The sequence below is a fragment of the Ornithorhynchus anatinus genome, chromosome 2 (assembly GCF_004115215.2).
Source record: "Ornithorhynchus anatinus isolate Pmale09 chromosome 2, mOrnAna1.pri.v4, whole genome shotgun sequence".
In the NCBI taxonomy this organism is placed as follows: Eukaryota; Metazoa; Chordata; class Mammalia; order Monotremata; family Ornithorhynchidae; genus Ornithorhynchus; species Ornithorhynchus anatinus.
The window spans coordinates 139986739-140007552 of NC_041729.1; the positions used below are offsets into that span (position 1 = coordinate 139986739).

The following is a 20814-nucleotide window of genomic DNA, read 5'->3' on the forward strand; positions in this document are numbered from 1 at the left end:
AAAGCACGAGTGTTATTCTCTCCCAAGGGAAGGGGCCAACGTGGTTATTCGATTCACAGCAACTGTCTCATGCCATTCTGTTTCCTGGTACATTGGCTCAGATTAGCTCAGAGGAAGATGATGATGATAATGGTATTTGTTATGCACTTACCATGTGCCAAGCACTGTACCAGGCCCTGGGGTAGATTACAAATAATCAGATTAGACACTGTCCCTACCCCATATGGGACTCCATAGCATAAGGGGGAAGGAAAACAGGTACTGAATCTATTTTACAGATGAAGAAACTGATGCCCAGAGACACTAAATGACCTTCCCAAGGTCACCCAGCAGGCTAATGGCAGAGCCGGGATTAGAACCCAGGCCCGAGTTCTTTCCGCTAGGCCACACTGCTGCTAAGTTTTAATTCTTTTAAGAGAAGCAGTGCCACCGTCGTGCATAAAGCTAGTATGAATTCAACTGAATTGTTAGGAAGAACACAATTTGCTCACTCAGATACTAGTAAACAGCCATTTTGGGCTAACAGCAGTTCCTCTCTCAACAGTAACAGAAAGGTGTAGAAAATAGGCCCAGTGTTTACTTCAGATTGTAGGCTCACATCTTCTCCGTAAGCGTGTCTCGCTCCACAAAATATCCTCTGGACTAATTTTATCTCCCCCCCCCCCCCCCCCCCCCGGTAGACTCTCAGAATCATCATTCAAAGTGCACGTGGAGAAGCTGAGTTTGAAGCAAAGGAAAATGGACGGAGACCCGCAGCTGTACCAGGCACCACTGGAGATCAAGCTCAAGCACAGCACCGTCCATATTGACGAACCGTGTCCGCTCATCACCCCCAACCCCGGCGTGGCGGCCATTCACGACTACGCAGACTGGCTGAGAGAGCTGTCGGGAGAAGCCACTGCTGAGCTGGAGCGTGAGTATCTGGGCCCCCCCCCCCCATTCCCACATTGGGAAACAGTTGGTTTACGGGTGAGGAAACCCCCAAAACCAGAGGAAGAAGTCTGATTTCTGAAGCTCCTTTGGTAACATGCAAGGCTTCCCCATTTACCCATCCCCAGAGATCCACCTGGGGAGAGGGAACAGCTGAGGAGGGGGAAGTAGACACCAGCGCTGTTTTCTCTGACACACACCCGGGGACGCAGAGCAGTATTGGTCTGGCATTTGTTCGCCTGCAGGTCGAGCCTGCTGTCTACCACTACAGCCTGAGCCTCAATTTCCCCAATCCCCAGACCACAGTTAAAATCGGACCCTGCTGGGGTCCAGAGCAGCAGGCAGGCAGAACGGCCCGAGGGGTGTCTGCTTCCCCTCTCTTGCCTGCTTCGCCATGTAACCGTACCTGTGTGCCCTGGACATGGATTCACTACACCCTTGTAGTCACGAAGAAGAGCAGAGCGGTCCCACCTAGGGGGGAGCGGGGTGGTCCACAATTCTCCCCCCACCGAGCCGGCATTGAGAGTCCGTTGCCATCCTGGGCTGCGTCAGATCTGCCTCCTGAGCCCTGCTCCATTTTTCCGCCCCCGATAGCCGTGGTGAAGCACTGGGGCCTGACCTGGACGCTGTGTGAAGCCATCTGGGGGCACCTGAAGGAGCTAGAGAGCCGGCTGGAAGCGCCCAGCGAATACACCAAGGGCCTGGAACGCCGCAGGGCCTTCTCTCGCTGGCTGTCGCAGACGGCAGCCGAGCACATCGAAGAAGAGGTTGCCCTGTCCCGGCAGGACCATCCCATCGAGGCCGTGTTCAGCTACCTCACTGGCAAGAAGATCAGCAAGGCCTGTCGACTCGCCCAGCAGGCAGGTAGGAAACGTGGGCTGGTGCGGCCGGGAGCCTCGTTGTCTTTTGGGGTGCTGGAAGAAATGGGGAGCAGGGAAGCAAGACACTGCCCTGAAGGCCTCGTGTGGGAGCTCCGACTGCCTCACTTGTCTTCTGCTTAATTCATTCAATTCAGTCATTTGTTGGTTCATTATTTCAGTCTTATTTATTGAGCATATAGTGTGTGCAGAGCACCGTACCAAGCACTTCACTGGGAACCGAGTACAATGTGGGAAAGGCCAGGCCCCACCCACCTCTCCACAGGGCTTTCAAACCATCGGAGTTGGTCAAGCGCACAGTTGTGGTCAAACACCCCTGAAGCTCAGCGTAGGTCCCATCTGTGGCCGGGGGGGGTCGTTGCCCGGGAAAGGCTCCCAGTAGAAGGTATGGCTTTTCTTAGCCAAGTTTTAGCCAGGTTTCTTGGACGTCCTTTTGGAGGCTTGGATTTTCAGTGGCCACACCCGACTCGCGTTAGCTTCCAGCTCCCCGCCTGGGCTCACGGGGTTGAATAAGTCCTTTTTGGTTCCAGGTGACCACCGCCTCGCCCTTCTCCTGTCCCAGCTTGTGGGCAGCCAGCAAGTCCGCGAGCTACTCACCATGCAGCTGGTGGACTGGCACCGGCTCCAGGCAGATTCCTTCATCCAGGAGGAGAGACTGCGCATCTTTGCTCTGTTGGCTGGGAAACCGGTAAGTCTCCTCCCCTCTTCCCAAACCCCTGGGACTCACGGGATGTTTCGAGAACCTTTGTTGATTGGATCGTGTTAGAGGTGGCCTTCTTGGCCACCCGGACCCCCATGTCTTAGAAAAAGATAATCACTCAATAGGGACAGTCATTCAGTGGTGTTTATTTAGCGCTGCCCTAAACACCTGACATCCTTAGAGCCATTCCATCGGATGCAACCTCTTGATTGTGGGTCCACCCACAGGTATGGCAGCTCTCGGAGAAGAAAAGCATCAACGTCTGCTCTCAGCTGGATTGGAAGCGCTCCGTAGCTATCCACCTCTGGTACCTGCTACCCCCAACGGCATCTATTTCCACAGCTCTTGGCATGTATGAGGAAGCGTTTCAGGTAAGAGCATCAGGCAGAGCCTTCACGAACCACCTCTGGAGTGGTCACCTGATCTAACCCCCTGCCTGGATGCAGGCAAGACTACCGAAATCATCTCAGAATGATCGGTGGTGTGAATTCTTTCTTCTTTGTTCTTAACCACAATTATCAGCTAGTGTGCTGGTACTCCAGCTGAGGTGTAAATGCTGGGTTCGGGGGCTTCACATTATGAATGTGAATCTGAAATTGAGTTTAAAGGTGGAGATTAAGTAAACAAGATAGTACTCAGGGTTTTTGTCATCTCTCCTCTCAGAACACTTCAGAGAATGAAAGATATGCGTGCTGTCCCCTGCCTCCGTATGTAGAGGACTCTGGCTGTGGATTCGAAGAGGATAACACCAAGCGACCCCTAAGGGATGTTTGCTTTCACCTTTTGAAACTCTACAGTGATAGGTGAGTGAGATTCATGATGCCTAAAAGAGTGTGCTGTTAATATATTTTCACATAAATGCAGTAGGGACTTTAATCTTGAATTCTGAAATGCAACTGTAAAATGAAACTTTCCATTGGACTTGGAGTCCAAATGGGTAATTTTAGTATTTTTAAAAGTAGAGATCAGTGGTATTTGAGTGCTTACTGTATGCAGAGCACTGTACTAAGCGCTTGGGAGAGTACAGTGAAACAGAGTTGGTAGAAACATTCCCTGCCCACAACAAACTCAAAGTCTAGAAGCTGTTAGAGCACAGTTCCTCTGAAGCAGTCACTCAACTTCTGTGCCTCAGTTGCCTCTTTTGTAAAATGGAGATTAAGGCTGTGAGCCCCCATGTGGAACCGGAACTGTGTCCAATCCGATTTGCTTATATGCACCCCAGTGCACAGTGCCTGGCACAGTAAGTGCTTAACAAATACAACAACAAGAGTAATAATAATTATAATTTTAATTATCTACTATTCCTTGAAGGCTATTACCCCAAATAACACCAGATGATTTCCTTTGTCCAAATGCCAGAGGATAGACAACCTACTGATCAGGAAGGTTGAAAGTGCAAATTGTTCAAGTACCTTTTCATCCTCCCATCATCCCTCCCTAGTTCTTGAAAGCCGTGGAAGCTCCTCCTTGGGAGAGAGAGGGAATGGGATGAGAAGGAGTGCACCCTAGCGGAAAGAGCACAGGTCTGGGAGTCAGAGGACCTGGGTTCTAATCCCTTCTCTGCCACTTGTCTGCTCTGTGACCTTGGACAAGTCACTCCACTTCTGTGCCTTTCCCTCGTCTGTAAAATGGGGATTAAGATGGAGCCTTATGTGGGGCAGGGACTATGTTCAACCAGATTAACACAAGTTATGTACCCCAGCGCTTAGTAGAATGTCTGCCATATAGCGCTTAAATACCATTAAAAAAAATAGTTTCCAGGACCAAAAAGTCATCGGCTTTGACTCCTCCTCAACTGTGGGTTCCAAGTGGCAGCATTAGTAGGCGCAGTTCAAAGATCTAGTGGTAGTACATGGCCAACTGGTTGGGAAGGGGGCATGCTGGGGCGACTATGGGAGGTGAAATTTCCACCAGGCTTACCATTTTTAAGCAGATCCCTTTGCGTATATATTAAGGCTGCCTCCCAGGCCAGTGGAAGACCTATATTGGTCATTAAAGACTGATTTTAGACCTGGAGCTACCTCCTCTTTCATATTGCGCTGCCAGTATCAGCAGAGTTTTAGTGCATGAAATTCTGATTGCAAGCCTGGCAGTGAGAGGAAATTGAGGAAAGAAGATGTAAAATCTTGGGGCTGGCATTTGGGAAGCTTAGAGTGAGTAAAGGGAAGCCACTAAGCCCCAGAAGGCCTTAAAAAACAAAAAACCCCACCCTCCCATGTTCGTGTTCTCCAGCTCCTTTTATGAATCCTTGGGAGCAACCGGGCTGGGTCCCGAGAGTGACCCTAGTTAGGCTTTTAAAAATGTAAAGTCCTTAAGGTATGTGGGAGCCGGGCGTTTCTTTGTACCCAGATGTCATAAAACCCCAAAACGGGCTTGCTTCCACTGGGTAAGCAGTTGTCCAGTGATGTCCAGTTGTCCTGCAACGCTGCCCCAAGACTGCATTCTGCTTCCTTAGAGAAAGCAGGCTTGGGGCCTGACACCTGGTTGAGAGACTGGGTAAAGTAAGTGCAACTTTGAGCCTGTAGCCAGAGAGAAAGTGGGGGGGCCTTGACCCAAGACACATGTCCACCCTTTCATCAGAAGCATGGTGCAGTGGATAGAGCACGGGCCTGGGAGTCAGAAGATCGTGGGTTCTAATGTTGCCTCTGCCGCTTAGCTGCTGTGTGACCTTGGGCAAGTCACTGGACTTCTCTGGCCTCAGTTACCTCATCAGTAAAGTGGAGATTAAGGTCGTGAGCCCCTTGTGGGACAGGAACTGTATCCAAACTGATTATCTTCTATGTACTTCAGTGCTTAGTACAGTGCCTGGCCCATAGTATGCTCTTAACAAATGCCATCATCATTATTATTATATCAGCACCGTAAGACACCGATTAGACTGTAAGTCCGTCAATTAGACTGTAAGCCCGTCAAACGGCAGGGACTGTCTCTATCTGTTGCCGACTTGTTCATCCCAAGCGCTTAGTACAGTGCTCTGCACATAGTAAGCGCTCAATAAATACTATTGAATGAACTTGAACCAGCCTCCCCTTCTCACCTCACACTCCTTCCTCCTAACCGCTTCCCTTCCCTCGGCAGACATTACGATCTCAATCAGCTGCTGGACCCCCAGAGCATCACCTCCGACCCCTTGGACTACCGCCTGAGCTGGCACCTGTGGGAAGTGCTGCGTGCCCTGAATTACACCCACCTCTCGCAGCAAAGCGAGGGAGTGCTCCACGCCAGCTACGCCGCCCAGCTGGAGAGCGAGGGCCTCTGGGAATGGGCCATCTTCATCCTGCTGCACATACCCAGCCCTCAGTGAGTACGGGTGGGAAACTCTGACCGCCATTTACTTGGAGCTTTCCGAGCTAAATCCAGGTCTTCCCAGCATTTCTTTGGTGACCGTGGTTGATGGTCTCGCACATCTCTCTGTGGGAAAGGAGTAGCCATGTTGGTTCTGTGACTCTCCTCTGAATGCTTTTGCTAGGTTACCAGCTTCCTGGACATTTTGAAGCTCATTTTCTGCAGTCGGCTCAGGGCATACTGACTTGACAATGAACGAGAGGTTTTCCAAAGTGGTCTTGACAGGAGGGGCAGACCCCAGTGTGGTAATGTGCAGTGGTCTGGGATTGCTCTACAAATCTTGGGAGACTGAGTGAGGCCAGTGGGACTCCTCACACCATCCTCTCCCCCAGACCCCCACCTCTGCCAAGGGAACCCCCGCTCCATCTGGGGAAAGCTTCGCTTCATCCTTGATCTGTTCCTGACCCATTCACTGCTTCTCCTCGCCATCACTGAAACTGGCTCTCCCCAGATGACGCGGTCTTTCCTGCTGCTCTCTCTCTAGAGGAGGCCTCATCTTCTCCTACTCATCAAGACCCTCTGGGAAATGGGGAGGAGTCAGATTCACTCTTGCTCCCCAAGGCCACTTTCACACCATTCCACATCCCCCATCCCCTCCAAACTCCTTGACCGAGCTATCTACACAAACTATCTCAAGTTCCTCTCCAATTCTCTCCTTGACCCCCTCCAATCTGGCCCCCATCCTCTTCACTCCACAGAAACTGTCCTCTCAAAGGTCACAAATGACCTGCTTGTCAAATCCAATGGCCTCTACTCCATCTTAAACCTCCTTGACCTCTTAGCTGCCTTCAGCCCAGGAAATATTATCCAACCTCAACTTCACTGAAACTCCACTGATAATAGCAATAATGATACTGATACTTGGTAGGGCGGGAGGCGGGAATACAAGTTTGAGAGTTAGACACCATCCCTGACCCCAAAGGGACTCGGAAGCTAAGAAAAATGGAGGTAGGGGGCAGGCACAGATATGTAAGGAAAGCTGAAATAATCAAAATACAAACACCATTCAAGACAAAGAATCTAAATGCGAAGGACTTTGGGACTAGCAGTTTCCTGAAGTCACTTCTAAGCCTTCCCAGTGTTTTCTAAATTTGTAAAAGACCTCATGCTGTTGGTGCTGCTGTTTCCAGCTGTGGTGGAGTGAAACAAGGGCTGAAGGGAGTCCCAGCGGCATGGGGGCAGGGCGGCTCCTTCTCTCCCACCCCTAACGTTGCCTGTCTCCCCTGTAGCATGCGGGAGAAGGCAGTGCGGGAACTCCTCACCCGGCACTGCAGGCTGTCGGAGACCCCGGGGTCCTGGGCCAGGGAGGCCTTCCTGACTGAGAAGCTGTTTGTGCCAGCGGCCTGGATTCACGAAGCCAAAGCAGTGCGAGCCCACATGGAAGGCGATAAGCACCGGGAAGCCCTCTACCTGTTCAAAGCCGGACACTGGAACCAGTGCCATAAGCTGGTCATCAGGCACTTAGCTTCAGGTGAGCTACCTGTTCCTGCCCCGCGCCACCCCCACCGTCCCCCGGCTCCTCTGGGACTGACGGGCCCCATTTCTGCTCAATTCAGCCAGTCTTGGCCCCTTCCCACTCACTCCTTAACTCCCCTTTTAACTCACTCACTGGAAGCCTTGACTATTAAGAGTCTCATCTGGGTGTCATGAAGCGGCATGGCCTAGCATAAGGAGCACGGCCTCGGGAGTCCGAAGAACCTGGGTGACCTTGGGCAAGTCACTTCACTTCTCCGTGCCTCAGTTCCCTCATCTGTAAAATGGGGATGAAGACTATGAACCCTTGGTGGGGACAGGGTTGGTGTCCAACCTTGTGTCTATCCCAGCACTTAGTACAGTGCCTGACACATATAATAGTAAGCACTTAACAAATACCACAATTACTATTATTCAGTAATCCTCCCACACCACCCCACAGATCCTACCACAAGTAAGCATTTGGAAAGACCACAGAAGAATGTAGTTAATCGGAGAGGGGTTGGTAGAGCTTTGGAGAAGGACATCTCCCGTGGGGACCGCATTTGCCCGGACTTTTGGAGAGTCTGCTCAAGCCGAGCAGGAGGCTCAGGGCTTGTTGTCTTCCTCAGATGCCATCATCAACGAGAACTACGACTACCTGAAGGGCTTCCTGGAGGACCTGTCTCCTCCGGAGCGGAAGAACCAGATTCAAGACTGGGACACGGCCGGGCTGGTGTATCTGGATTACATCCAGGTCATTGAAATGCTTAACGGGATCCAGCAGGTAATTGTGCCAAGGCTCCGAAACTGCTATACAAATCTCCTGCCTCGTCCTTCCTGTCGCCTCAGCTACGACCCGTCGGCCCCAGGAGATGAGCCTAGACGGGGATGAGTTTCTGCCCAGATCCAAGGGCCGACTTCAAAACCATCTCCTCCTGACCCTTCTTCCCAACCGCCGGGGCTAAGGGGCTCAGCACATCTGGTAGACAGAAGGAAAATGTAAACAGGGACTTCTGGCAGCCGCAGACATCCTGCCTGCCAGGATCCTGTCTGAGTTTGGGGCTGCTCGGAGCGTGGTAGTGGCCATGTGAGGATGGAAAGATCGTGCCTGCCTGGACAAGCAGAAAGGACCCGTAGGTTACGGTGGTATTTAGACTCGGAACCTTGGACCAGCGGTGCCTGAAGGGTCACTAGAGGGAAAGCTCTGGTGGGTGTTGGATGGGCCATCCCTCCCCTCAAGGGTGGATGTCCCGGAGGGCCAGCCTGGGGCTCTCGGCTGGACTAGCCCAGGAAAAGTGAGCATGTGTGACTTCCTATCTCCTTAACGTTCTCGTTAGTAGGTGTTAGAGGGTCCATCCCTAAGCATGAGACCGCCTCCCAGGGCATCAAACGTCACCCAGTTCCTCCAGTTTATGCCGAGGCTATATGGTCCGTGGGATGGGAGAGGAACTGAGCTGAGGGGGCGCCTGCCAATGGCAAGGTGAGCAGGGGGAGTTTCCGGAGAGGGGCCTGCTGAGGCCGGAGGGACGGGCCTGTGCTGGAGATGGAAGACGACGAGGGACCCTTGGAAAGTGAGGGGGTCCCGATCGAGGCATCCAAGGGTAGAGTGGCCAGGGAGCAGTCAGTTTCCAGGTTTTGGGTTTGGGCTTGAGCCAGGGATTTGGCAGTGGTCTGGAGCTCGGAGCTCAGCTGTGACTATGGGATCTGGGCGATGGAGGAGAGAGGCAGTTCCCCAGGAACATCGATCCTCCTCAGCCCCCTGCCCCTTCCCCAGAGATGAGAGGCTGATGAGCCTCAGGGCTCCCGTCCTTGGGGCGTTTCAAGCTGACGCGAAGCAGGTGTGTTCTCCACGGCAGTTCGGTGGGGTGGTCAGGTTCAGCCTGGTTCTCGAGGGCCTGCTGAGGGCAGAGCTGTGGGGGAGGGAGGAGTCTTAGTACTGACTGCCTGCCAGCAGATGAGAGGCCTGCCAGCCTCAGCCTGCCCGCCTCCCTGATGGAGTCCCTGTGCTGTCTTCCAGCTGGACTGCTCGGGCTACGAGCTGGAGCAGCTGCACACCAAGGTGACCTCGCTGTGCAATCGGATAGAACAGATCCAGTGCCATAACGCCAAGGACCGCTTGGCGCAGTCAGGTAGGACCCCGTCCGTCGGGATCCAGTGTGGCTGCGGGGGGAGGTGGTGCCCGGGTAGGGAAAGCGATCGGGCGCCAGCCCCGAGGGCCCTCGGCCGCGGGGCGCGTCGGACAGCTGGGCCCTCCCTCACCCTGTTCCTGCTCGTCTGTTGCAGACATGGCCAAGCGTTTGGCCAACCTGTTGCGAGTGGTGCTGAGCCTCCAGCACGCCCCCGACCCAGCCACGGACGCCCCCCCGGACCTGCAGCGGATCCCGCTCCGCCTACTGGCCCCGCACATCGGCAGGCTCCCCATGCCCGAGGACTATGCTTTGGAGGAGCTGCGCGGCCTCACGCAGTCTTACCTCCGAGAACTGACAGTGGGGGGCAACCAGTGAGCCCCGGCCCCTGCTCCTCTCCGGGCCCACCCCCTGGCCCCCCGCCACCCTCCACTCATCCCACCTCCCGCCCTCTTACTCCTCCAGTCCCCCACCCTCCCTTCCTGCATCCGGACCCCTCTCAGGCTTGGGAGCCCCCGGCCACCCTGCCTTAACTCCACTGGCAGCCGCCTCTGGAGGTGCCGCTCACGGCGTCCCCGGAGAGCGGGGCACCCGGCCCACCAGAACCTCTGGAACTCGGTGAGGGGGACGGGGACCTGAGACTCGAGCTTCTGGTCTGGAATCCTCAACAAGATCACATGCGTGTTTTTGGATTTTGGTTTTTATTGGTCAGTAAAAGACGCGAGGCAGAGTTCTCTGGGTCAAGCAACCTGGGGTTTGTGAATTTCCCGGCTTGGGAACACGGGGCCTGCCCTCCCTCCTGGGACCGTGAGAACCCGGAGAGCCCGTGGGAGGGAGGCAGTCCTGCTCCGGGCAACTTGCCTCGCTCCGGTCAGAGGCGCTGCCTGGGACCCTCTCATCCTCCCATTGGATGTTTTAATTGAGTTCTGCATCAGGTGAGATGACATGTCACGTGCCTCTCCCATCTCAGCCCCACCTGGACCCGGAAATCACTTGGCTGCCAGCCAAGCAGCGACCCAGAGGAGAGTGAGCCCACCCCCGCTCAAAACTGCCCCTCCTCTCATGAGGTACCGGCCCCCGGGATCCATCTGAGAGCGACGGAGTGCCTAGCGACACCCCTGGGCTGGGTCGGGGCCAACCTGCCCGGGAAGGACCTTCCTGAGGTCCCACGGCACCCAAACCTGCCACCTCTGTTTCTCCTCTGGCATCCTGGGGGAAGAGCACGGAGGGCTCTCGAGGAAGGGGCGGCCCAGGGGCCGGAGCCACTCGCCGGCAGTCCTGTCGAGCAGGAAATGGGTCCCCTTGGCCCCTGCCTTCCTTCCCTTGGTCACCCGGGGGCTCGGCCGCAGGAACGGAGGTCGCCCACACTGCCCGGATCTGCCTGCTTGTGGACGTATGGGACGGGACACCGGGCAGGGTGGGGAGGGGCCCGACTGAAGGGTAACTGACGGTCTTTTGCATGAGGATTATGTAAAAAAAAATATATATATAAATAAATGATCTAGATTATTTTCCTCTGTCTGTTTTTCTGAAGCTACTTTCTTAAAAAAAAATAAAACGTTTACAGAATTCCTGTTGGCTGCTCTCCCTCTTTATTTTCTAGAAGGGGCTGTTCTCAAAAGTGCGGTGCTGTGGCGGAGAGAGTACGGGGCTTCCAGATGGAGGGTAGGCTCAGAGCTGCCCCAGGGGAAACGAGGAGCGAGTCTCCCCCCATCGTTCCCCCATCCCCCTACCCAGATGCCCCAAATGCCCCCGCTGAGGAGGGGGATCCCTGTTGGCATAAGGAAGCCAAAAGCAGCCCTGGCCGGGGCTGGAGGCAGGAACAGAGAGGTCTGGTCCCTGACTGACCTCTGGCATCCTCTTGGGGCCTTAAAGGGTAAGTGGGGAGCTAGGGAAATCATGATGGTGGAGGAAAGGAGGGCTAGGCTGGCCAGGTTAGCCTTGGGAAAGGTCCCAGGCGCTGATGAGCAGGATGACAGGCGTAGGGGAAGTCGGAGGAAAAGGTACTCACCTCTTCACGATGGGAAGTCCCTGTAGACTGTAAGCCTCGGTAAGAGGATAAAGTTCCCTTCATTGGTTAGAGCACAGTGCAGGGCTGGGAGTGGGAGGGAGGAGGAGGAGAGTGGCCTAAGAACTTCAAAATCTAATAATAATGGTGGTATTTAAGTACTTACGCTGTGCCAGGCATTGCATTAAGCACTGGGGTAGATACAAGATGTCCTGTCCCTCATGATTCTATCTTAATCCCCGTTTTACAGGTAACTGGGGCGCAGAGAACGTTGGTATTTGTTAAGTGCTTACTATGTGCAGAGCACTGTTCTAAGCGCTGGGGGAGGTACAGGGTAATCATTTGTCCCACGTGAGGCTCACAGTCTTAATCCCCATTTTATAGATGAGGTAGCTGAGGCCCAGAGAAGTTAAGTGACTTGCCCACAGTCAGCTGGCAAGTGGCAGAGCTGGGATTCGAACCCATGACCTCTGACTCCCAGGCCCGGGCTCTTTCCACTGAGCCATGCTGCTTCTCAGCTAACTGAAGTGACTTGCCTGAGGTCACTTAGGAGACAAGTAGCGGAGTGGGATTAGAGCCCAGGTCCTTCTGACTGCAAGACCCGTGCTCTGTCCGCTAGGCACGTTCATGTCACGAGATGTCGAAAGAACCTTCATGTGATGTTTTGTAAGGGTTGAAGGGGTGTGTGTGTTGGGGGTGTCCTGTGTGAAGGGGTGGGATTTTAAGGGAATTTATGGAGCTGCTAAGAGGGGTGCTGGCTGGGGTGTGATCTGATAAACTTGCCTGCCTTGGGCAAGTCACTTAACCTCTCAGTGGCTCATTTCATTCATTCAATAGTATTTATTGAGCTCTTACTACATGCAGAGCACTGTACTAAGCACTTGGAATGTACAATTCGGCAACAGATAGTGACAATCCCTGCCCAATGACGGGCTTACAGTCTAATCGGAGCTCATTTGCCTCACCTGTCTTGCTTAGGCTGTCGAGTCGTCTCAGACCCATACCGACACCGTGGACGCATCTCTCCCACAATGCCCCACCTCCACCTGCAATCGTTCTGGTAGTGGATCCAGAGAATTTTCTCGGTAAAAACACTGAAGTCGTTCACCGCTGCCTCCTTCCGTGCAGTATTCATTCATTCCATATTGAGCGCTTACTATGTGCAGAGCACTGTACAAAGCGCTTGGAATGTACAATTCGGCAACAGATAGAGACAATCCCTGCCCAATGACGGGCTCACAGTAAACTTGAGCCTGCACTCTCGACTCTCTTCCATGTCGCTGCTGCCCAGCACAGGTGAGTTTTGACTTGTAGCAGATGGCCTTCTACTCATTAGCCGCTGCCCAAGCTAGGAATGGAATAGATAGGCCTCTGCTTGTGGAACAGGGACTGTGACCAACCTGTGCTGAATAAATACGATTGAATGAAAGAATGAATAATCTTGCACCTACCCCAGCACTTAGTGATAATAATAATAATGTTGGTATTTGTTAAGCACTTACTATGTGCAGAGCACTGTTCTAAGTGCTGGGGGAGATACAGGGTAATCAGGTTGTCCACATGAGGCTCACAGTCTTAATCCCCGTTTTACAGATGAGGTAACTGAGGCACAGAGAAGTTGTGACTTGCCCACAGTCACACAGCTAAGTGGCAGAGCTGGTGCATACATACTTGGTGCTTAATAAATGCCACAATTATTATTTCTATCTTGGTTGAATGGCTCAAGAAAAATGTGTGAATTATTACTACAGCGAACCTACTAGTCTTTCTGTTGTAGTTAAAGACAGCCCCGTCCCCCCGGGCTCTGACCCTCCCACTGGCACCAGTGAATAAAAGGGCCAGCCAGGAGGAAGTGGAATTATTCTACTGGTCTTTGAAGGAGGCAAGGATTCCCAGCCTCCCTGGAGGAGTTGGAGACTGGACACTTGACAGATGGAGACTCCCTGAGCTGGACTAGGACTTGGGGGGGGGGGGGGTCAACTGGTCCATCCCTCTGCCTTTATCCAGACACAAGTGGATGGGATGGGAGCAAAAGGGAGATCTTACGTCCGTCCTGGGAGGTTCGTGAAGAGGCTGAAGCTCCGGACTACCCTGAGGGAATTGGGTTGCCCATGGATTTGAGTCCTCCAAAGGTGAGTAACTAGAGAGTCTGTCAGGTGGTCACTCTGGGAGCTGAAGGAGGGGCTGGTGTCTGCTACCTTTATCCAACTCTCCCAAGTGCTTAGTAGAGTACTCTGCCTATAGTAGGGATTTAATAAATAGTGATCTGAAAGCATCATCTTTGTAATGCTTGATCAGTCAATCAGTGCTATTTATTGAGCGATTACTGTGTGCAGAGCACTATACCACGTACTTGAGAAAGTAAAATAGAGAAGCAGCATGGTGCAGTGAACAGAGCAAGGGCCTGGGAGTCAAAGATTGTGGCTTCTAATCCTGACTCTGCCACTTGTCTGCTGTGTGACCTTGGGCTAGTCGCTTCATTTCTCTGGGCCTCAGTTTTATTAAGTGCCGTCGAGTCGTTTCCGATTCATAGCAACTTCACCAATGTACTTTATTCCTGTCCTCTGCCATAATCCGCAGCCTTTCTAACAGTTCTTCCTCTATCATTGTTATGGTCTCTCTCCATCTAGCTGCTGGTCTGCCTCTTCCTCATTTTCCCTGGACTTTTCCTAGCATTAGTTTCTTCTTCAGAAAATTGGTCCTCATTCATTCGATAGTATTTACTGAGCGCTTACTATGTGCAGAGCCCTGTACTGAGCGCTTGGAAATGTACAATTCGGCAACAAATAGAGACAATCCCTGCCAAATGACAGGCTCACAATCTAAACGGGGGAGACAGACAACAAAGCAAAACAGAACAAAACAAAAACAAGACAACCTCATCAAGATTAATAGAATCAAGGAGATATCAAGATTAATAGAATCAAGGAGATATATACCTCATTAACAAAATAAATAGGGTAATGAATAATATATTCAAATGAGCACAGTGCTGAGGGGAGGGGAAGGGGGAAGAGCAGAGGGTGGGTGGGAGAGGGGGAAATATGCTAATCCAAATCGAGTTATTTGGCCTTCCAAAGGATACTTTGGCTTAATTTGCTCTAAAATCCATTTGTTAGTTTTTCGGGTGGCCCACGGTATTTGCAAAAGCCTTCTCCAACACCATGTTTCAAAACAATCATTGTTCTTTCTATCCTGTTTTGTCCCTGTCCAGTTTTCAGATCCCTAGATTGTCACTGGAAACACCATAAAATTGACACTTTGTATTTTTGTGGCAATTATTACATCAGCACATTTCATGACTTTTTCCAGTCTCTTCGTAGCAAGTCTTCCTAACATTAATCTTCGGAGTATTTGTTGACTACTAGTTCCTTTATTATTGATTATCGACCCCAGGAGAGAAAAATTGGCAACTGTTTCAAATCTCTCCATCCATTACAAATGTGTTAAAACTTCCAGTTGTCGTGATCATGACATTCAAATGTAGGCCCATTTTTTTGCTCTGTTCCTTGACTTTTAATAATAAGCCCTTCAAATCTTCTTCACTTTCTGCCAGCAGGGTTGTATCATCAGCATAACAGAAGTTGTTGTTTATATTCCTTCCTCCAATCTTCACTCCCCGTTCGTCTTCATCCAATCCGGCTTCTCTCATTAGGTATCCAGTGTAAAGGATGAACAGATAAGGCGATAAGATCCACTCTTGTCTTACACCCTTACTAATGGGAAACCAATCTGTTTCTCTATATTCTGTTCGTTTTGTAGCCTCCTGTTAATCGTACGGGTTCCGTATTGCAATTAAATGGCCCGGCATGCCAATTTTCCTTAATGTGCTCCGGAGTTTCTCGTGATCTATGCAGTCAAAGACCTTACTAAAATCAGTAAAGCGCACGCTGACTTCCTTTTGATATTCTCTCGTCCTTTCAATTATCCAATGGACATCAGCAATAATATTTCACATTCCTCGTCCTTTCCGGAATCCCACTTGAACATCGGGCAAAAGTCAGAAAGAAAAAAGAGCCACAATGGGCCTCAGTTACCTCATTAATATAATGGGGATTGAGACTGGGAGCCTCATGTGGAGCAGGGACTGTGTCCAACCTGACTTGCTAGTATCCACCCCAGTACTTAGTACAGTGCCTGGCACAAAGTAAGCACTTAAAACCGCAATAATTATTATGATTACTATTACAGTTCAACAGAGCTGGTAGACATGATCCCTGCCCACTAAGAGCTTACAGTCTGCAGGCGGATGCAGTCATTAAAGGATGAAGCCTTGGCGTTATCCTTAATAATAATAATAATAATGTTGGTATTTGTTAAGCACTTACTATGTGCAGAGCACCGTTCTAAGCACTGGGGTAGATACAGGGTAATCAGGTTGTCCCACATGAGGCTCACAGTCTTAATCATTTTACAGATGAGGTAACTGAGGCACAGACAAGTTAAGTGACTTGCCCACAGTCACACAGCTGACAAGTGGCAGAGCCGGGATTCAAACTCAAAACCTCTGACTCCCAAGCCCATGCTCTTTCCACTGAGCCACGCTGCTTCTCGCTATCCTTGACTGCTCTCTGTCATCGAATGCACGTATTCAATCTGTCACTAAATCCCGTTGGTCCCACATTTACAACATGGCTAAAATCCGCCCTTTCCTCTCCATCTAAACTGCTACTACGTTAATTCAAGCACTTATTCTATCCTACCTTGATTACTGTATCAGCCTCCCTGCTGACCTCGCAGCCTCCTGTCTCTCCCCACTCCAGTCCATACTTCACTCTGCAGCCCAGTTCATTTTTCTATAAAACATTCAGGGCCTGTCAACCGGCTCCTCAGAAAACTCCACTGTTGCACTTCCTCCTCCATATCGAACAAAATCCTCACCACTGGCTTTAAAGCAGTCCACCATCTTGCCCCCTCCTACCTCACTTTGCTTCTCTCCTTCTGCAACTCAGCCCCCACGCTTTGCTCTAGTGCTAACCTTCTCACTGTGCCTTGACCCCACCTATCATCCCGCTGCCGATCCCTAGTCCTGCTTCTGGCCTGGAAAACCCTCCCTCCTCAAATGCGACAGACAGTTACTCGCCCCGCCTTCAAAGCCTTACTGAAGATACATCTCCTCCAAGAAGGCTTGCCAGATTAAGCTCCCCCTTTCCTCTTCTTCCACCCCCTTCTGCGTCGCCTGGACTTGCTCCCTTTACTCTTCCCCAGCCTCACAGCGCTTATGTACAGATCCGAAATATATTTATTTGTATTGACGTCTATCTCCCCTCCTCTAGACTGTAAACTCGATATGGGCAGGGAATGTGCCGTTTATTGTTGGATTTTAGTCTCCCAAGCCCTTGGTACAGTGCTTTTCACACAGTAAGTACTCAATAAATACCATTGAATGAATGAAAGTGGGGTGAGTAACAGAGTCCTTAAGGGGGACACAGCCAATCTCATAGTCGATGAAGAGGGGAGGGTGGATAGGGAAAATTGATTGGGAAAACCTCTTGAGAAAACCGAATTAGAAGGTGGAAATTGATCCGGAAGACCTCTTGAGGGAGATGTGGTTTTGAAGGTGGGGAGAGTGACGAGCTATCAGATACGAAGGGGGAGGGAGTTCCAGACCTGAGGCAGTAAGTAAACAAGGTATAGGAGGCAGAATAGATGAATAATCGAGGAACAGACAGTATGTTGGTTTTAGAAGAGCCAAGTGTGGGGGTTGGGTCGTAATAGGAGATTAGGGAGAGAGACGGTTGAGTGCCTTAAAGTCAATATTAAAAGAGTTTCTGTTTGATGTGGAGGTGGATGGGTAACCGTTGGAGTTTCTGGGGACTGGGAGATATGGACTGAATGGTTTTTCAGAAAAATGATCCGGGCAGCAAAGTGAAGTATGGACTGGAGAGGGAAGAGGCAGGAGTCGGGAAGGTCAGCGAGGTGGCCGACGTAGTAGTCAAGGTGAGATGGGTCAGCTAGGTAGCAGTTTGGTTGGAGAGGAAAGGGCAGATTCTAGAGAAGCTGTGAAGGTAAAATCACCAGCATATCATGACGTGCCAGTTGAATGAGAGAGATGAATCATGGATGCCAAGATTCTGGGCTTGTGAAACAGAAAGAGTGGTGGTGCTTCTACTGTGAAGAAAAAGTCAGGGGGAAGACAGGGTTAGTTCTGTTTTGGACATGTTAATTTGGAGGTGTCAGCGGGACAGCCGAGTACAGGTGTCTTGAAGGCAGGAGGACATGCAAGACGGCAGAGAAGGAAAGCCGGAGTAGCCGGCGTTCTGGCCGGAAAGACGTCAGGTTCTGCCCTTCCCGGGTACTTTGCAAGGCCGGGCCCCTCTCCCTTCCGTCTCCTCTCCTGACTCCTTGCTGTGAAGAACTCTGAGATTCTCTAGAGAGAAGCCAACAGCGTGAGCTGGTTGAGTATTAGCTCCACGAGCTTCCCTGCCCAATAATAATAATAACATTTTTTAGGAGTTACTATGTTCCAAGCATTGTTTTAAACACTGGGATAGTTACAAGGTAATCAGGTTGGACACAGTCCCTGTCCCACATGGAGCTCACAGTCTTAAACTCCATTTGACAGATGAGGTAACTGAGCACAGGAGAAGCAGCGTGGCTCAGTGGAAAGAGCCCGGGCTTGGGAGTCAGAGGTCACGGGTTCTAATCCCGTCTCCGCCGCTTCTCAGGTGTATCACTTTGGGCAAGTCACTTCACTTATCTGTGCCTCAGTTCCCTCATCTGTAAAATGGGGATGAAGACTGTGAGCCTCACGTGGGACAATCTGATTACCTTGTATCCCCCCAGTGCTTAGAACAGTGCTTGGCACATAGTAAGCGCTTTACAAATGCCTTTTTTTTTTTTAAGTGACTTGTCCAAGGTCTCATAGCAGAGGCAGGATTATTCATTCATTCATTCAATAGTATTTATTGAGCACTTACTATGTGCAGAGCACTGGACTAAGCGCTTGGGATGAACAAGTCGGCAACAGATAGAGACAGTCCCTGCCGTTTGACGGGCTTACGGTCTAATCGGGGGAGACAGACAGACGAGAACAATGGCAATAAACAGAGTCAAGGGGAAGAACATCTCGTAAAAACGATGGTGACTAAATAGAATCAAGGCGATGTACAATTCATTAACAAAATAAATAGGGTAACGAAAATATATACAGTTGAGCGGATGAGTACAGTACTGTGGGGTTGGGAAGGGAGAGGTGGAGGAGCAGAGGGAAAAGGGGAAAATGAGGGTTTAGCTGCGGAGAGGTAAAGGGGGGATGGCAGAGGGAGTAGAGGGAGAAGAGGAGCTCAGTCTGGGAAGGCCTCTTGGAGGAGGTGAGTTTTAAGTAGGGTTTTGAAGAGGGAAAGAGAATCAGTTTGGCGGAGGTGAGGAGGGAGGGCGTTCCAGGACCGCGGGAGGACGTGACCCGGGGGTCGACGGCGGGATAGGCGAGACGGAGGGACGGTGAGGAGGTGGGCGGCGGAGGAGCGGAGCGTGCGGGGTGGGCGGTAGAAAGAGAGAAGGGAGGAGAGGTAGGAAGGGGCAAGGTGATGGAGAGCCTTGAAGCCTAGAGTGAGGAGGTTTTGTTTGGAGCGGAGGTCGATAGGCAACCACTGGAGTTGTTTAAGAAGGGGAGTGACATGCCCAGATCGTTTCTGCAGGAAGATGAGCCGGGCAGCGGAGTGAAGAATAGACCGGAGCGGGGCGAGAGAGGAGGAAGGGAGGTCAGAGAGAAGGCTGACACAGTAGTCTAGCCAGGATATAACGAGAGCCCGTAACAGTAAGGTAGCCGTCTGGGTGGAGAGGAAACGGCAGATCTTGGCGATATCGTAGAGGTGAAACCGGCAGGTCTCGGTAACGGATAGGATGCGTGGGGTGAACGAGAGAGACGAGTCAAGGATGACACCGAGATCGCGGGCCTGAGAGACGGGAAGGATGGTCGTGCCATCCACGGTGATAGGGAAGTCTGGGAGAGGACCGGGTTTGGGAGGGAAGATGAGGAGCTCAGTCTCGCTCATGTTGAGTTTTAGGTGGCGGGCCGACATCCAGGTGGAGACGTCCTGGAGGCGGGAGGAGATGGAGGTGGAGCCTGAAGGGAGGGGGAGAGGACAGGGGCGGAGATGTAGATCTGCGTATCATCTGCGTAGAGATGGTAGTCAAAGCCGTGAGATTAGAACCTATGCCCTATGACTCAGGCCAGTGCTCTTCCCACTAGGCCATACTGATCCTGCTCCTTTTGGCACGCATGGTGTTCTTTCCATTCCCACTGGCCTCCAGCACTTCAGTGCTGTCCCCTTGAGCCCACCCCAACTTCTGGTTGATCCCAAAGCCCCCCATTCCTGGGGAGCACCCTGATAGTGCTCTGCCTGGACCTGGCCAACCCCCGACCCTTAGCCCCTTGTGAAGAAGCATGGCCTAGTGGAAACAGCATGGGTCCTAGTCAGGAGACCTGGGTTCTAATCCTGCCTCCACCACTGGCCTGCTGTGGATCCATTCTGAGAAGCCACATGGCATAGTAATTAAAACGCGGGCCTGGGAGTCAGAAGGCCACGGGTTCTAATGCCGCCACTTGTCTGCTGTGTGAACTTGGGAAGTCGCTTCACTTCTCTGGGCCTTAGCTACCTCATCTGAAAAATGTGAAAGAAGACTGTGAGCCCCATGTTGGATGGGGATTGTGTCCAACCTGATTACCCCAGAGCTTAGTATAGTGCCTGGCACATAATAAGTACTTAACAAATACCACATTTATTATTATTACTATCTTTGGGCATTCATTTGGGCATTTGGGCAAGTCCCAAGCCTCTCCCAACACTGGGGCCATCCTGAGCACCAAAGCCAAGGGAGAAGAGGAAGGGCCACAAATGGTAAATATAAAGAAACCACTGACCAACTGATTTCTGGGTCCGCAGAGAACTGCCCAAGAGGAAATGGATTTGAAAAGACAGCAAGAGTTAGGTTAGAAGAATGCCCCATTAGAAGAATGCCCCAATATCATAGGGATTTAAATATTGGAGCACAATCCCCCCCCCCGGGGGTTTTCAAACCAGGGACAAACCCTTTCCCCTCCTCCTTCCCCATCCCACTCCACCCAATTTCCACGACCTCTCCTAAATGGTTAATCATTCCTCTTCATGGGCCTCAGGGAGTTAAACCAATGAGGCCTCCTCCCAGACTTTTCAAGGTCTCCCCTCCACCTTCTGACCGGGCCCTAAGAATCAATCTTAGGTATTTATTGAGTGCTTACTGTGAGGAGCAGAGCACTGTATTAAGCGCTTGGGAGAGCACAATATAACAAAGTTGGCAAATATGTTCTCTACCCACAGTGAGCTTAAAATCTAACCCTCCCCAGTCCAAGGAGCAGCTTCTCCCCAAGTCCTGCCTACCTCCCTCTTT

The 20814-nt window shown here is 51.5% G+C and overlaps 1 protein-coding gene across 3 annotated transcripts in view; it reads left to right on the forward strand.

Moving 5' to 3' along the window:
- NUP98 (nucleoporin 98 and 96 precursor) overlaps nt 1-11003 on the forward strand; it is a 58121-nt gene extending 47118 nt beyond the window's left edge. For all 3 annotated transcript variants that reach the window (XM_029051671.2, XM_029051678.2, XM_039911217.1), the window contains 10 exons: nt 681-913; nt 1525-1794; nt 2339-2496; nt 2736-2879; nt 3172-3311; nt 5587-5808; nt 7083-7324; nt 7938-8092; nt 9326-9437; nt 9592-11003. In XM_029051671.2, coding sequence (XP_028907504.1) covers nt 681-913; nt 1525-1794; nt 2339-2496; nt 2736-2879; nt 3172-3311; nt 5587-5808; nt 7083-7324; nt 7938-8092; nt 9326-9437; nt 9592-9812 — 1897 coding nt within the window. In that variant the 3' untranslated portion in view covers nt 9813-11003. The remainder of the gene's footprint in view (nt 1-680; nt 914-1524; nt 1795-2338; nt 2497-2735; nt 2880-3171; nt 3312-5586; nt 5809-7082; nt 7325-7937; nt 8093-9325; nt 9438-9591) is intronic.
- Nucleotides 11004-20814: the final 9811 nt, after the last annotated feature.